Raw genomic sequence first — 18,003 nt, forward strand, 5'->3', positions numbered from 1 at the left:
AGCTCTCAACTGCCCCACAGTCCTGTAGAACTAGTTATAGTTAATGACCCACCTTGATTTCTTTGATTTACTCTCTTCTCTGCTGGAAACTTTCCACATGCAAGGTCAATTTTTGTGTCTATATTACAGGTGCACTGAAATTTTAAATTTACCTTCTGCAGCTCGGAGATTGTTCAGTGAAAAAGGGAAGGAAATCTTCACCCTAAAAGAACTTCAAAGAGATGAACTGGTAAAAAAACATGACCATGAAACTAGGAATATTAATATACTGGTACTATTAAAAGAAAAATATTTTTTTATATGACTTCAAGCACCATCTTTTCCTCCTATTTTTTTCCTCACTATTATCTTAATTCAGCAACCATCAGAAGGTAATACAAATAGCTTATTGTTGCGTGCTTTCTATGTGTCAGGCGTGATTTTCAGGGCTGTATATGACAGAACTCATTTAATGCTCATCACAACCACCTTATAAATAAATGAAGGCAGAAACTGGAGAGAACCAAATTATTACCCACTTGTGATTTCTGCCCTGCTCTTTTAAGGAGGTAAATTCTATATTGTTTTTGAGGTTTTCAAAATGTGGTTATTTAACAATTTCTTCCTAAATGATATTTTCACCTTTTCAGAAAAAAAAAATCGTATCTAGCTTCTCATACACTATTTGAGTGCTTGGGTTTCCCAAGTGGCTTTGTTCCCTGGGTCTGCAAGATTCCCTGGAGAAGGAAATGACAACCCACTCCAGTATTCTTGCCTGGAAAATCCCATGGATGGAGGAGCCTGGTGGGCTACAGTCCATGTGGTCACAAAAGAGTCAGACGCATCTTAGTGACGAAATGTTTCAACAACAACAATTTGAGTGATTGGAGAATGCTAAGAAGTGGAAGGACTTTAGTTGCCCGGCCTTTTCTCCCACTTACAGAATTTGAAGTATCAGTTCGAAAAGAAAACCCACTTTGATAGATGCCTGAAATTCTTTGAACAGAGAACCAAGCTTGTACCAAATTGTTAGAACTTGACTCAGCCCCAAATGTCAAGACCCCTTGAAATTCAAAGTACCATTGGCTAATATTAGAGGCAGCATGGCAGAGCAGAGAGCCTCTGTTCTTGGAGCTTGCTAGATTGTGTTTTGAATCCTAACTCTATCCCTGCCAAGTGTCTTGTTTGTTTCCTTCTAATATTTTTGTTTTTGCTGCTGTGCTTATTCACTGTGTTATTTTGGAAAGAATTTAAGGTTGATGCAATAAAGCATACAGTGCAAAAAGATAAATCTAATTTAAAGATAAGTCATTGAGGCCACCAGGGCAGAGGGAGTAGGAGTGAAAGGAGAATGGGATGGAGTCAGGAGTGATTGTTAAAAGATCCTGCACATTTGCTAGAAATGAATCTGTCCAACTGTTCTGAGCCACCGACATGGAGATTGAAACATGAACAGTCACATAATTGAGTATGTCTGTGAGAGAAGAATAACCTTGTTGATCAGAAAGAAGATATTTTTCAGGAAACTTCCCCTGGGTCAACATAGAAAGTATGTGTGACTAGCGAGTGACCTCAAAAAAGGCAGCATTGAGTTTCTTTTTTTTTTTAACTAAGTCTTTCTCAATATATTACTCTATTTTTTTCTCTCTTAAAACAAATATGTATTTATTTAAAGACATTTAGAAAGTACAAATAAGCAAAAAGAAAAAGTATCATCTGTCCTCTCAGCATCTAGAAATGTCGCTTAACAGCTCGATGCATATGCTACAAGTTCATTCATACCAGTGGTTGTTGGAGTTTTCTGTGAAGTTTTCTGTGAACTGACACTTCCTAATATTCACAGGCCATGTGGAATCTATTGAAATATCAACTCTGCCACTGTAGCACAAAAGCAGTCACAGATATGCAAATGAGTGGGCATAGCTGTGTTCCAATAAAACTTTATTTACAAGAGCAGGCTTTGAGCAAGATTTGGACCTCAGCCCTCCCTGTAGCTCAGATGGCAAAGAATCTGCCTGTAATGCAGGAGACCCAGCTTCGATCCCTGGGTCAGAAAGATTCCCTGGAGAAGGCAAAGGCAACCCACTCCAGTGTTCTTGCCTGGAGAATGCCATGGACAGTCCATAGAATTGCAGAGTCGGACACAACTGAGCAACTTTCATTCATTCATCCATTCATTCATTCCCAGGTGGTGCGAGTGGTAAAGTACCAGCCTACCAATGCAGAAGACGTAAGAAACATGGCTTTGATCGCTGGGTTAGGAAGATCCCTTGGAGAAGGAAATGGCAAACCACTCCGGTATTCTTGCCTAGAGAATCCCATGGATAGAGGAGCCTGGCAGTCCATGGGGTTGCAAAGAGTCGGACAAGACCGAAGTGACTTAGCCTGACAGTTTACAAACCCCTGATTTATACCCATACGGAGAAGGCAATGGCACCCCACTCCAGTACTCTTGCCTGGAAAATCCCATAGATGGAGGAGCCTGGTAGGCTGCAGTCCATGGGGTCGCTAAGAGTTGGACACGACTGAGTGACTTCACTTTCACTTTTCACTTTCACACATTGGAGAAGGAAATGGCAACCCACTCCAGTGTTCTTGCCTGGAGGATCCCAGGGATGGGGGAGCCTGGTGGACTGCCGTCTATGGGGTCACACAGAGTCGGACACGACTGAAGTGACTTAGCATCCTTCCCCACATTCTTCCCTTCCTTCTTTCCTTTATCTCCTTTATTTTTTCTATAACTTCTTATTAGTATTTTGAATTAATTAAAGATTCATAGAGTTTCATAGTAAGTTGCAAAGATATATGGAGAAGTACTTCTTTCAGTACAAAACCATAGAGATCCATGAACTTTGTTGTGTTTATTAATAGATTGTGCCTTTTTATCAATGAGCATTATTCCTTTTATCATTGAGTATGGTGCCATAGTTTGTTTCACCACTCACTTATTGTAGGATGTTTTGTTTGTTTCCAGTCTGGGGTATAATAATGCTGCTGTGAGCAATTGTATGAGATTAAAGACTTATTTCTTTGGTAGGTGTATGTTTCATGTGGTGAACACTGGATCAATCCTGACCTGTCCACTGCTCAGCAAAAGAAACAAATCTTCCTAAGGAACTTAGCATCAGATATTTCTAAAATTCAAACCTTCTGCAGTATGCATAAGATAGAGGGTAAGCACTGGAATTATTTACCTTCTCTCTCTTTCTCTGTATATATATATATACACAGAACAACAAAAAAAAAAACTTAATAATATGGCTTTTTAAAAAGAAATTTGCTTGTTTAAACAAGGTCAAATTTCATCCCTGCATCTTACTATTTTGTATTAGACTAATTTTTTATTTAACAGAGTTGCAATTTTAATTCACACTGTACTTTGAATGTGCAAAGAAAACATACTTTTATTTTGTCTTTAACAAATTGGGCCTTCTTTGTGAGTCCCAGGTATACCCCCAACGAGGAAAACTTTCAATGTACTGTCAGGTTTACATTTGTCCCATCCATTTATTTAAATAGGCCCTTTAGCGAAGGCTTTCAGTTTTCCCAGTCTCCAGACTCTCACTTTAGTTCTTCTCTAGCATGGAAGAAAGGAACTTGGGGGTGCAGATCCTCTTGCTTTCTGGGCCCTGCTGGCTGAAGTCCATGGCTGAGTGACAGTGTCCCGTTCTTCTGGCCCAGACAATGCTTTGGGTGGGGTAGTGCTTCCTACCTGCCTCCACCTCTCCCGTGCTCTCTGCAGCCTGGTTGTGGCTGGGTAGCCATCTCTGCAAACCTTGCTACAAAACCTCTTGACCCTTGGCTGGCAGCCACTTCTGCAAAGCTCCCCTGCGTGGCTGTCAGTAAATCCTTAGTCATGGCTGCACCTCCCAGAAACCAGATCCAGCTTCATGTAGATTGAAGGGGTGAGGACAGCTCAAGAAGTAACTATCACTGTGTCCCGAACAATGGGCAATGTCCTCAGTGTTCCCTCATCTAGCTAAGACACCTGTGGGAGGAAATCATGACACCTGGTGCTGGTTTTCCACCTCTGTCTGTATTCTACCACAGATTCCCTCAGGCCCAGAAATGGTAGGGTTCCTCCAGCTCAGCTCTGAGATGAAAACTTTGATGAGTTAAATGGGAACTAAAGGCATTTAGAAAAAAAAAAAAAAATCCTAAATCATGACAGTGTCATCCTGACCTGCATGGCCTTAGTCTTGTGCTTAAATGTCAAAACTGTATTTGTACTTAGGCTTTCCTCTTGTACATGTTGCTCATTTCCTCATGGTCTTCCATCTTCCCTGAAGGATACCCCAGGACCAGGACAAAGATGTTATACATAGAAAGGAAAAAGAGAAAATTCATTAATATAATTTAAAATAGTATCTTATTGCATATATTGAGCACCATATATTAAGCTTTGCACGTGTCTCTTAAGGCATTGGGAACGTTCACTGAAGTGTCTGGGATCCCATAGAATGATCTAAAGGCATATATCTAGATAATGTAACCCATTTGAAGAGTTAGAATTTACAATAGCCAGCTTATTTTTGGAAAGACCTACTTTTAGCACTTTTGACTGAAAATATTTTGAGAGAAAAGAATCTACAAAAATTAAATTAAGTGAAATTCAATTTATTAGTTTAAAGAGCAGCTATCAATTCTCTTAGACACAACAGCTGGAAAGTTTCTGCATTTTTGTTTTAACACATGTTTTCAAAATCCTCATGCTCTGAAATCATAACTAATATGTCCTTGCAATTTGTGCATTTCTGTTCAGCTCTTGTTTTAGAAGTCCAAAGTGACATTGTGTCTGGAGCCAAGCTTGCTGTGAGGAAACCAATTTTTGGAAAAGAGAAGCAAATTATAGAACCAGAGGAAAAGCAAATGCAAAAAAATGCTTTAACATTAGAAAATGCTTCCAGTGAAATTCTGTGAGTAATCAGTGTGGCCAGAAAAGCTACCTGTTCCTATTTGAACTTAGCTCATTAGCTCAGTAACAGCTCAGAGCCCATGCGGGGAACCCACGTCAAGTTTGTGAAACTAATGGCATTTGAAGAGCTAGTATTAATTAGTTTCCTGGCAAAAGGATAGAGCTGGGGCTTCAGTGTTCAACCATCACAATGATCTACTTTCAATAATTCTGTTATGATGCTACAATTTTTTTAATTTATTTTTTTATTGAGGGATAATTGCTTTACAGAATTTTGTTGTTTTCTGTCAAACCTCAACATGAATCAGCCACGGGTATACATATATCCCCTCCCTTTTGAAACTCCCTCCCACCTCCCTCCCCATCCCACCCCTCTAGGTTGATACAGAACCCCTGTTTGAGTTTCCTGAGCCACACAGCAAATCCCCGTTGGCTGTCTATTTTACAAGTTTCCCTGTTACTCTTTCCATACATCTCACCCTCTCCTCCCCTCTTCCCATGTCCACAAGTCTATTCTCTATGTCTGAAACTCTTCAGTACCATTTTTCTAGATTCCATATATATGCGTTAGAATACAGTATTTATCTTTCTTTTTCTGCCTTACTTCATAGGTTCTAGGTTCATCCACCTTATTAGAACTGACTCAAAGGTGTTCCTTTTTATGGCTGAGTAATATTCCATTGTGTATATGTACCACAACTTCTTTATCCACTCATCTGTTGATGGACATCTAGGTTGCTTCCATGTTCTAGCTATTGTAAATAGTGCTGCAGTGAACAATGGGATACATGTGTCTTTTTCAATTTTGGCTTCCTCAGGGTATATGCCTAGGAGTGGGATTGCTGGGTCATATGGTGATTTTATTCCTAGTATTTTAAGGAGTCTCCATACCGTCTTCCATAGTGGCTGTATCAATTTTCATTCCCACCAACAGTGCAAGAACGTTCCCTTTTCTCTACACCCTCTCCAGCATTTATTGTTTGCAGACTTTTTGATGATGGCCATTCTGACTGGTGTGAGGTGATATCTCATCGTAGTTTTGATTTGCATTTCTCTAGTAATGAGTAATATTGAGCATCTTTTCATGTGTTTGTTAGCCATCTGTATGTCTTCTTTGGAGAAATGTCTGTTTAGGTCATTTTCCCACTTTTTGATTGGTTTGTTTTTCTGGCATTGAGTTGTATGAGCTGCTTGTATATTTTGAAATTAATCCTTTGTCAGTTGTTTCATTTGCTATTATTTTCTCCCATTCTGAGAGTTGTCTTTTTACCTTGCTTTTGGTTTTCTCTGCTGTGCAAATCTTTTTAGTTTAATCAGGTCCCACTTCTTTACTTTCGTTTTTATTTCCATTACTCTAGGAGGTGGGTCATAGAGGATCTTGCTTTGATTTATGTTATCGAGTGTTCTGTGTATGTTTTTCTCTAAGAGTTTTATAGTTTCTGGTTTTACATTTAGGTCTTTAATCCATTTTGAGCTTGTCTTTGTATATGGTGTTAGGAAGTGTTCTAATTTCATTCTTTTACATGTAGCTGTCCAGTTTTCCCACACCATTTATTGAAGAGGCTGTCTTTACCCCATTGTATATTCTTGCCTCCTTTGTCAAATATAAGATACCCAAAGGATGCATGGGTTTATTTCTGGGCTTTCTATCTTGTTCCATTGGTCTATGTTTCTGTTTTTGTGCCAGGACCATACTGTCTTGATGACTGCAGCTTTGTAGTATAATCTGAAGTCAGAAAGGTTGACTCCTCCAGCCCCATTCGTCTTTCTCAAGACTGCTTTGGCAATTCGGGATCTTTTGTGTTTCCATATGAATTGTGATTTTTTTTGTTCTTATTCTGTGAAAAATACCATTGGTAATTTGATAGGGATCACATTGAATCTGTAGATTGTGTTTAATAGTATAGTCATTTCCACAATATTGATTCTTCCTACCCAGGAACATGGAATATCTCTCCATCTATTTATGTCATCTTTGATTTCTTTCATAAATGGCTTATAATTTTCTGTGTACAGTTCCTTAGGTAAGTTTATTCCTAGATATTTAATTCTTTTTGTTCAATGGTGAATGGGATTGATTCTTTAATTTCTCTTTCTGATTTTTCATTGTTAGTATATAGAAATGCAAGTGATTTCTGTGTATTGATTTTGTATCCTGCAACTTTGCTAAATTCACTGATTAGCTCTAGTAATTTTCTGATATTATCTTTAGGGTTTTCTATGTACAGTATCATGTCCTGCAAACAGTGAGAACTTTACTTCTTTTTTTTCCAATCTGGATTCCTTTCATGTCTTTTTCTTCTCAGATTGCTGTAACTAGGACTTCTAGACCTATGTTGAATAGTAGTGGGGAAAGTGGGCACCCTTGTCTTGTTCCTGATCTTAGGGGGAATGCTTTTAGTTTTTCACCATTGAGAATAATGTTTGCTGTAGGCATATCATGTATGGCCTTTACTATGTTGAGGTAGATTCCTTCTATGCCCATTTTTTGAAGAGTTTTAGTAATTAAGGAGTGCTGAAATTATGAACAACCCAATTACAAGCACTGAAATTAAAGCTGTGACCAAATATCTCCCCAAAAACAAAAGCCCAGGACCAGATGTCTTCACAGGAGAATTCTATCAAACATTTAGAGAAGAGATAATTCCTATCCTTCTAAAACTCTTTCAAAAAATTGCAGAGGAAGGAACACTTCCAAACTCATTCTATTAGGCCACCATCACCCTGATACCAAAACCAGATAAAGACAACACAGAAAATGAAAACTATAGGCAATATCACTGATAAACATAGATGCAAAAATCCTCAACAAAATTTTAGCTAACGGTTCAGCAACACATCAAAAAGCTCATACACCATGATCAAGTTGGGTTTATTCCAGGGATGCAAGGATTCTTCAATATACACAAATCAATCAATGTGATATACCATATTAACAAATTGAAAGATAAAAACCACATGATAATCTCAATAGATGCAGAAAAAGTCCTTGACATTACTATTTTTAAAAAGACTAGAATCTTAGAACTGAGGACATTTATTTGAGGAATTCATCATGTTTTGTTTCCATCAGCATGGACTTTAGGAACAATCGTGTTTCTTCCTTACTGGAGATTCCAGCTGAATGTATGATAATGTAAGTTACCATCCTGGATTGCTGGAATAGCTTTCTGGTTGGTTTCTATCTCCTAATCTCCTCCTTCCAATTCACCTTGACGTTTCAAGTCTGGACAATCATCTTTCTAAAGCACAATCTTTTTTATACAGTTCTTCAATGGCTACCTACTGCAGACAGAAAACATTGTGTAGTCTGCAATTCCAAGCCCTCCTGGCCCTCATCCAGGCCCGTGTTAACCCTCATTCGTGCCCACATGCCCATCTCCTCTCCATACTTCTTCTGTCTGCCATGTGAACCCCAAGCTCCAGCTCAGAGCTGCAAGCTGTCAGCTGAACACTGCCTGCTCCACTGACGCGCTGCTGTAGGCCTGACCACATACTCATTTCTCCCCAACTGAGGCACCTTGACATGCCCCTTCCTTATTGGTGGAAGGATTCTTTATCATTGAAATCAATCATGACAATGATTGTGCTAGCAATGTACTTATCAGATCCTTACCCTCTCCCTCACCAACAACTACCAACTTGGGAATTCCTTGAGGGGAGAAACTGTCACATGTGTTCTGCGAAAACCAGGGAAACTGACTTTTGTCATCATTTACTGAATAAATGAAGGAATCATTGAATGAGTTTCCAAATTATGAAACCAGAAATTACCATTGTAGTAATTGAAAATTAATTTATACATCATTGTTACCCACTGTTTTAAAAGATTGTTTCTGTCCTCATGTAAAAGAATATTAACTTTTATGTCAGTAATCAAACTTCCTCATTTTTGTGGGTAATTCATCTGGTCCTACATCCTGACACTAAAAAGGCCCCAGAAAGGAAAACCTTTCACAGAGAGAGTGATTTGACTTATATGATATCTTGCTCAATCGTTAGGGAATGGGCCACAAACTTTCCTAACATCCCCTCTTGTTGTTCTTATAAGGAATGTGTCATTTAGCCTCTGAGTTATTATACTGTATTTTGGAAAAATAAACAGAAAATAAGAAAAAAGAAATGATATCTTTGAGAGCAAAGATTCTTGTCCTGATTCATAGATTTCATCAAAGCCTGGAATCCTTGATCTAAAAATGGTTGAGTCCATTCGACAACATAATGCCGAAGCATGGTAATTATACCTAGTAATATCGCACTGTGTTTTTGAAAGCCATTAAGAGAGCAGATCTTAAAGTTATTATAAGAAAAACAATTTGTAACTATCTGCAGGAATGGATGTTAACTACATGTATTTGTGATCATTTCACAATATATACGATTATCAAATCATTATGTTGTACACCTGAAGCTAGTATAGTGTTACATGTTATACCTCAGGTTAAAAAAAAAATGATGTAGGAATGTCCTGTACATTCTAGGCAGGATCTTTTAATCCAGTCTCTTCATGAATACTCCTGATTGACAGGGAGATCACTATTTCACAAGGCAGCCCGTTTTAATGTTGAAATAGTGATTTAGAATGTCTCTATTCTATGAGTTCACCTGTTTAAAGTATTTGGAACTCATTGTCATTAATCTTCTGGGTTGTATCTTTTCCAGGCTAACTTTCACTCGTTCTTTGAACCATTTCTGATCACTCAAACCCCTATCATCTTATATTAAGTAAACACAAACTTTCCCTAGACTTTCTTACATATGTTTGTATGAAGATTTTCACATATTTAAAAAGAGGAGAAATAATTTAAGGAGGGACATCTGTAAAGCAAGAGGCTAGAATGTAAATCTGGAAGGAACTCTTTTGATAGTTGGGTTCAGTGAAAAGATTTCTGATGAGAAGTAAAAGAAACAAAGTGGAAAAGAAATTCTGAGGGCATTAACCTCTGCGTTGATGCTTTGTGGAAGAAAAGGCCTTCAGAGCCTGGAGTTTAAAGGGAACGTTCTGATTTCTTCAGTGCCTTGTATCCAGGCCCTGGTCATTTCTTAAGCCTTAATGTTAGCCTAAAACTAACTTTCCCTTCACTAATTATATGCCTGTCACACCAGTTTCTTTCTGTTCCTCAATGAGCCATGTATGTTCTTGCTTTGGGGCCTTTCCACTTGTTCTAGGCTGTTCTCCCTTCAGGTACTGATGTGACTGGCTCCTTCCCATTGTCCCAGTCCCAAGAGGTGCCTTCTCTGACTCCATCGCTAAAGTAGGTCCTACCTGACCCTGCCCAATTTCTATCACAATTTCCTGTTTTATTCCACTTGTAACACTTATATTGCTTGTTTATTCATTTATTTGTCTATTATCTCTCTTCTTCCCACTAGAATGTAAGCTCCATGAATCCTGAGAACAGTTTTTTTCATCACTGTATCCCCAATACTTAGACCTTTGTCCCTATAATGTAGTAGATGCTCAAGGAATATTAGTTAAAGGAATCTGTGACTAACTAAATACTGACTTGGTGTATGAATGAATGAATTCAGTCAGTTCAGTTTAGTCGCTCAGTCATGTCCAACTCTTTGTGACGCCATGGACTGCAGCACACCAGGCTTCCCTGTTCATCACCAACTCCTGGAGCTTTTTCAAACTCATGTCCATCGAGTCGGTGATGCCATCCAACCATCTCATCCTGTATCATCCCCTTCTCCTCCTGCCCTCAATCTTTCCCAGCATCAGGGTTTCTCCAATGAATCAGTTCTTCACATCAGGTGGCCAAAGTATTGGAGCTTCAGCTTCAGCAGCAGTCCTTCCAATGAATATTCAGGACTGATTTCCTTTACGACTGACTGGTTCTATCTCCTTGCAATCCAAGGGACTCTCAAGAGTCTTCTCCAACACCACAGTTCAAAAGTATCAATTCTTAGGCACTCAGCTTTCTTAATGGTCCAACTCTCACATTCATACATGACTACTGGAAAAACCATAGCTTTGACTACACAGACCTTTGTTGGCAAAGTAATATCTCTGCTTTTAAATATGCTGTCTAGGTTGGTCATAGCTTTTCTTTCAAGGAGCAAGCGTCTTTTCATTCCATAACTGCAGTCACCATCTGCAGTGATTTTGGAGCCCAAGAAAATAAAGTCTGTCCCTGTTTCTACTGTTTCCCCATCTATTTGCCATGAAGTGATGGTATCAGATGCCATGATCTTAGTTTTCTGAATGTTGAGCTTTAAGCCAACTTTTTCACTCTCCTCTTTCACTTTCATCAAGAGGCTCTTTAGTTCTTCGCTTTCTGCCACAAGGGCGGTGTCATCTGCATATCTGAGGTTATTGATATTTCTCCCAACAACCTTGATTCCAGCTTGTGCTTCATCCAGCCCGGCGTTTCACATGATGTACTCTGCATATAAGTTAAGTAAGCACGGTGACAATGTACAGACTTGGCGTACTCCTTTCCCGATTTGGAACCAGTCTGTTGTTCCATGTCCAGTTTTAACTAGTGGACATAAATGAATCAGTGAAGCAAGATGTTTGTTTAGGTGTCTGTTTTAATGGCTGTTCTAAAATTGACTGTACTGTACTTCATATGCTTGGAAGCTGAAGAGCATACAGACTGCCCGAGTTAGAAGATAAAACATCTCAACTTGGAGGAAAAATCTTATTTACACCTTGCTGACTGTGTTAAAACTGACTTATTTTTGTTGTTAGTCTATTTTCATCAGAGATGAAGTTGGTGGGAAAGCTGCATTTTCTATTTTCAACACAAGATGGCACTGTTTCTCTTTAACTGTTAATGAGATTTTCTTTACTTGAGAAGCTGTTCCTGCTAAAGTTCTGAATGAGGCAGTTACCCACCAATTCCATATCCACATGTAATACTTTTGCTTCATTTGAAAAGTGTATGGTCTGCTCTGCTAAAGCAGGACTTGTCCCTGGAGACTTGAGTACTTTGACACTGCTTGCAGTTACATCAAATTACCACGCACCTTGGCGACCACAACTTCCCCCAGAGAACTTTATTTACACTTATGCACATTTAGAGTACTGGAGTATGCTAGCTGCTTTGCCTGTATATGTATCCTGCCTTCAGCAGAGCAGTTCTCGTGTTGTATCATGACCCCATGCAAGCGCTGTACCCTGAACTGTGCCTGGGAACTTGATATACTCACATCTGCATGGTGGTTATCTGTCTGTTCACGATTTCATCTTAATAAGAAGCCAGGAGGCCCACTCAGTTATTCAGACTATGACTATTTAAGTGTTTTTGTATATTATTCTCTATCAAAACCTGGCATGTTTGTGCTAGTGCTATTTGAGTCTCTCTAGATTTTTCTACTGAGAGGAAAAGTTAATTAAGATTCCTTAACCTTGCCTAATGAGTAAATTTTATGAAACCTAGTAATCTAGGCTGTCTGTTTCAGACAGAATTATGCCAGATTTATGGAGTAGGCAAGAGTCTCATTACACGTTTGTTATGAATTTCCAAAACTATTGAGCAGTCCTAATCTTATTTTTGAAATAGAATACATATGGCCCCATTTTTTTTCCTGAGTAAATATAACAAAGATGAATGCTGTTTATTATGCGATTGAGAAATTTTATTGGTAGCTTTGTATTAAAATTCTAAATTGTGTGTTAGTAGGATGTGACTTTGCAGTGTTAGGCACCATTATGGAAATGTGATTTCCAGACCCACTAACATCCTTCAGGATACAATCAGACTGCACCTCAGAGAACATCCTGTGAGTATAAATCAGAATTCTCAGACCTCTGTTTGCTTCTCAACTTTGATAGGGATTCACATGCAAGAGCCCATCTCAGAATGAAGGCTTGTCACACACTTTTCAGGTATGCCTGGCAGGGATCTTCTCATAACTTTGATGAGGATGACAATCTTCCAAAGAAAATGGAAGAAGAGCTCTTTGAAAATATGGAACCAGAGAAGAAATACAGGTAAAAAATTGTAAGGGATTCCTGTTAAATATTTCTGCCTGGTCTTAGGTTCACTCACTTTATTCCTAACGATTTATATTACTGTTAGTCGCTGTCTACATCAACACACACATTTCTGGGTTTCTTGTGATTTTGACTGAAGCATTTACAAGTACTGGTGGGAAGTACCTTCTCGCTTTAGCTGTGTGGTGTAATTTCTTGTTCACTTTTATCTTTTCTTTTAAAAGGTAAGCCCATCCACCTTTGCCTCCTGAGAACTTAGGACAGAGTCTGTATTTTAGTGAAATGAGTATGTGAATGAACTTATGAATAAGCATGTAAAATGCCCCGATGTCTTTAAGAAATTAATAAAATGCAATTTCTTGCCTTTTAATTTTATTTTTTATCTGGTCAGTGTCTAGTGAAATGACAGAAATCTATAGTACTTTTAATTATTCCATAATCTTTATGTATTTACTTAACATTAGAGCAATTTACATAAATTAAACAGTTTCAGTATTTCAACACTTAACATTGGTCCATGCACAAAGTAGGGACTTAATAGACATTTATAAATTAATTGCTAATGCATTGTTATGTTTGATAGATTTATTAAGTCTGTTTAATGCCTTAAGAGATATTTAAGTAAGACATTCTTTTAACTTATTAGCGTATCATCATTTTGGTTTATGATAGTCTATGAACTGTTAGGGAAGATGGAAAAAGCTTGGAGAATAGGATTGTATTTGTCAGGGGTTCTGTAGATAGTGGATAGAAATGATCATCATTTGTACAGAACTCCTCTGTTTTTCTTCTGTTTTGATTTCTATTTGCACTGTTCTGCCTCCTACTTCTTTTTCTCTTTAAATGATCTAAAATGATTTTTTTTTCTTTGCTGATGAATTTCTCATATTCTCTTGGATAAACACATTCCTATTACAAAATAAACTCAGAATTCTACTTTTTACATCAGCTTGACAATGCAAAGCAAATGGCTTCGCTGCTCTCCTGATGATAATGCTTCCCCATTACAAGTGAATTTGGTTCACGGCAGGTCTCTCGCCAACAGAATTTGCAATCTCCAGTATATCAGAGCACAGGGCATTTTCTGCTGCTAATGGGGTTTTCTTTATCTCAGCCATCCCCCAAAACAGAGTAAATCGCAGAAACTTTGCCACCAGCAGTTTGAATACAGAGATGGGCAAATTATAAGCTATGCTGCTCCTCGGCTAGTCTTGGGGGTGCGAGGCCCCAACCTGCGCTCAGGTGTGGAGGTGGTTTTGGTGGAGAAAAAAGCAGATGATAGTCATCAGCGCTGGATGCACAAGGAAGACAGCAGGTAAACCCATCATATTTGGGCATTATATATCAAGAGGGGAATGGGAGCCAAAGAGATCCAGCATGGTCCCCACAGAGCAGGCAGAGGTATATTTGAGGACTCTGGATTTTCTTTTTAATGTAGCAAGTGATTTTTGTCTTAACCTACTCAAGGAAGAAAAAGTGAAATCAAATGTAAGTGCTCGGTAGTCTACACGCAACCCATCCACTCTGGATACAGATAAGGAACGTGAATTCTGACTTATTGGGTTCATAGTTTTAATGAGCCAAGTTCAAGAGAAAACTAGATGCTCATCTAAATGATTTTTATGACTTGAAAACATCATAAAGTCAAGTAAGAATTCTAAAAAGTCCTATTTTAAAAATTGTGCAGTACTTTTCATTAATAGAGTCTCCTGTACCTCCTCACATGCATGCTTTCCCTCCCATCTACCACTTCCATCAGATAACTGACTGATGTGGCTTCTACTCACACAGTGAAATTGAACTGAATTCTTGCCCTAATCAAATATATCAACCGAGTGCCATGACTGGCCCTTGTATGGATCTAGCTTGAAGCTTACCACTGTCGGAAAGGTTATTTCCTAGACAATCAGGAGAAATTTAAAATGGTCTGGGTAGCACGTGATATTAAAAAGGCTTTAATTTTATAGAATGTCATAATATTCAGTGGTTATGTTTTTTTAAAAAAGTCATGATCACTTGGATGTACATTGTAGTATTTATAGATAAAACTGAAAACTCAGATTTGTTTTAGAATATTCTAGCAAAGCAAAACTTTTAAAAGTGGTGAGGGATTAGTGGATGAAACAGGAATAGCAGAATGTTGATAACTGTTGAGTCTGTGGCGGTTTCTTATACATTTCTCTCTGGTTTTGTGCATACTTGAACATTTCTTTAGCAAGAGAGAGAACAACTCCTTGGCTTTTAGATGATTTGCTTCCAAGTCTATCATTCGTGTTATATCGTGGGGCTCCAGGGCCCTCTTCAGTCTCTTGAAATACTACATACAGAAAATGTGTTTGAGTATCTGTGGAATACCTTTTCTTTTTCCTGGGAAACAGCTGTAATTTTTGTTGGATTCTGTAGGGTGTCTGATGCAGAAGGCTTAGGGGACCACTGCTTCTAGAGAGACTGTATATGCTTCAGCAGGCGGCAGCAGAGGGGCCAGCATGGACAGGAAAGGAACTAGCCTTCCTCTCCTCCCTGGTCTGAGATTCAGAGCCGCCAGCAGGGAACACATGTGGCCTTGTTTTAGAGACCGCTGAAAAGCCAACATGTAGACAGACCTGGTGAGTGTGTTCTTTCGCCCCATTCATCCTAGCTAAGCTGTCTTTGTGACGGGGAAGCTAAGAAGCAGGCTTTTGTCCCTGTGAATAGTTTTCTGTATGGGACCAGAATTCATTCATTTAGCTGCAAAGGATTATCAAGGGCAGTGTTTTAGGTGCTGGCGCTTTCAGCAAAGAACTAAACAGATAAAAATTCCTGCCCAGGAAGCTAGTGCTACCCATCAATACTTTTCTGGAATTTAGAGGTGCACCTTACTGCCTTGGCTTTCTGTATTATAGTACTAGTTGAGCCTAAGAATTGGAATTTGAGCATGGTGGAAGGACTGGAGTTGTCAGGCATGGGGGATGAGAAAAGTGACCCCAAGGAGACAGCTACATTTGATGTTTCATTCAGAAACATTTGGTCATCAAAAGACAGGACAAGTTCTGAGTCCTGCTCAGCCTTGTTCAGTGTCTGTACTGGTTTTGGTTTCCATTCTGAGTGCTGTGGGAAAATCAGGAAGACGGGAAGGACAGGCTGTTTAAGTAAAAACAAGGAGAAGCTTGCTTAGAACTCTATGCACTCCATCACTGCTTTGGAAAATCTAACCGCATGTAACACAAAAGAAGATGGTGCCTTCCAATTTCCTTCCACTTTCCAGAACACTCCACAACATTGTCATGTTGAGGCCTCCCCATGTCAAACTGTAGAAGAGAGGAACAGTTGGAGGGAGATGGTGGTATTGATTGATCCCTGGTTGGAAACTGCAGAGTCTAGAGAGAAGAAGTGGAGCTGTGATGGGGAGCGGCAGTGGGATAGGTTTGCTCATGAACACGTGGGTCACCATCTAAGTACGTGGGCAGGAGAGGTTTTGCAGAAGTCTTGCTGATTAGGTATGGGCATTATTCAGGGGAACAAATGTCCCTTGGTGAAAATGTGTCTGTATAGTGACAGTAATTCTGAGCTTTCTTCTACATTTTGCCTTGTCATTTTGCTTTTGCTTTTTTTCATGTAGTTAGTTATTGAAATCCATCTGTTCTGATAAGCTGGTGAGGCCTGGAGAACCCTGGGTTACACTACATAGCAAAACCTATAGAAAATCCCATTTATGTGAACCATAGTCTTTTGATCACCCATATTTTTCCCAGGCAGTAAATTAGCACTTATTGAGGCAACTGCCCAATCAGAATTTGTACCAATAGAGCAATTGGCCCAGTAGTTTTCTGCCACCATGATGGGAGGTACCAAGTGCTATCACTGTGCCTAGAATTTTCTACCTTTCATTGAGTCCTTTGGGTCTTGAATCACTTTTTCATTGTGGACTACTTAAAATAGAAAACAACTAGGAAATCTGATGTCTTAAACAATTATCAGCCAAACCTCTTAGGGAAATTAGGAATGTGAGAACAAGGCCTAGCTGGCAGAGCAAATGGCCAAGGAGAGGCATCAAGAAAGGAGCAAAGGGGCGCCGGCAGGAGGGAGGAGATTGCCAGAGACACGTTTACTTGGTTTCCAGCCACACAGAGAAGATGGCCCAGGTCAACTTTAGAGATAATCTGGTATCTCTCTTCCACTTTCAACCCTGGCACAATCTGAATTAATCATGTGGTCTCTAAAGGGAAATATGAAAAAACACTCAGGGAAGAAAATCCTTCTCAGCAAGTTTCAAAATTATAAAAAGAAAAAAATTATAGTGTCATGGAATTCGGAGCCGAAAGAAGTGACTAGTCAGTCACTTGTTCTAAAGCTCGGGGACGCTCACGGGGCTGAGTTGACTTGCGCACCCTTGTGCTGGGATTAGGAGAAGAGGCTGTGCCTCGTGCTGGATGTTCTCACAAAGTTCTCACACTGCTGTGTGGCACATAGTGGGCTTCATGTAGGCATCCACGAGCTCAGAGGTCCTGCAGGATGTAAGCACCCTGCTATGGGCAAGTGACAGTTGATTGTCCGAAAAAAAAAAAGAAAGAGAAATCAGCACTGACACGGCTGAGCGTGGCCCTGAAGCACCCAAGAAGTGGCTACAACTGTTCTTGGCAGCAGAAACAGAGAAAGCTAGGTAACTCGTCTAGGCACCACCTCAGCAATTACTTGCAGGAAATATAGAATCATTCATTCATTTGACTACTACTGAGTGCCAATAAAAATGCAAGATGCAAACTACGCCCCATGCTGAGGCTACAGAGATGAACAACATTGAACAGCAGCACTCGCACTGTGCACAGATTTGGTAAACGCTAAAAAGGTATTTGATAAAATCGAATGCCCACTTTGGATTTAAAATGACACTTCATGAACAATAGAAGGAAGAAACACATTGTATGATTAATAGTCTTGTAGGAATATAAACGATGTTTCAAATTCTGTCTTTTTTTTAAGGTTTGGGGTATTTCCTATCTCATCTGTTTTACTTATTAAAAAATATTTTCATTGAAACGTAATTGCTTTGTGAAGTTGTTCTGGTTTTTTCTGTACAACAGTGTGAGTCGGTCATATGCTTTACAATGAGAATGTTTTGTTTTATGTTCAGAGACTTAAATTAGATATCTAGCACCTTTTAAGTCTTGAAAGTAAAAATACTGTA

At 39.1% G+C, this 18,003-nt stretch overlaps 1 protein-coding gene across 1 annotated transcript in view; it reads left to right on the plus strand.

The window, feature by feature from the left end:
• The window catches only part of DCDC1 (doublecortin domain containing 1), a 423,479-nt gene that overhangs the window by 342,687 nt on the left and 62,789 nt on the right, over positions 1-18,003 (plus strand). Inside the window, exons 21-25 of the mRNA XM_065944379.1 lie at positions 130-229; positions 3,017-3,152; positions 4,742-4,895; positions 12,678-12,836; positions 13,954-14,154. Of these exons, the coding sequence (XP_065800451.1) occupies positions 130-229; positions 3,017-3,152; positions 4,742-4,895; positions 12,678-12,836; positions 13,954-14,154 (750 nt within the window). The remainder of the gene's footprint in view (positions 1-129; positions 230-3,016; positions 3,153-4,741; positions 4,896-12,677; positions 12,837-13,953; positions 14,155-18,003) is intronic.

This window comes from Muntiacus reevesi, chromosome 9, assembly GCF_963930625.1.
Source record: "Muntiacus reevesi chromosome 9, mMunRee1.1, whole genome shotgun sequence".
NCBI lineage: Eukaryota > Metazoa > Chordata > Mammalia > Artiodactyla > Cervidae > Muntiacus > Muntiacus reevesi.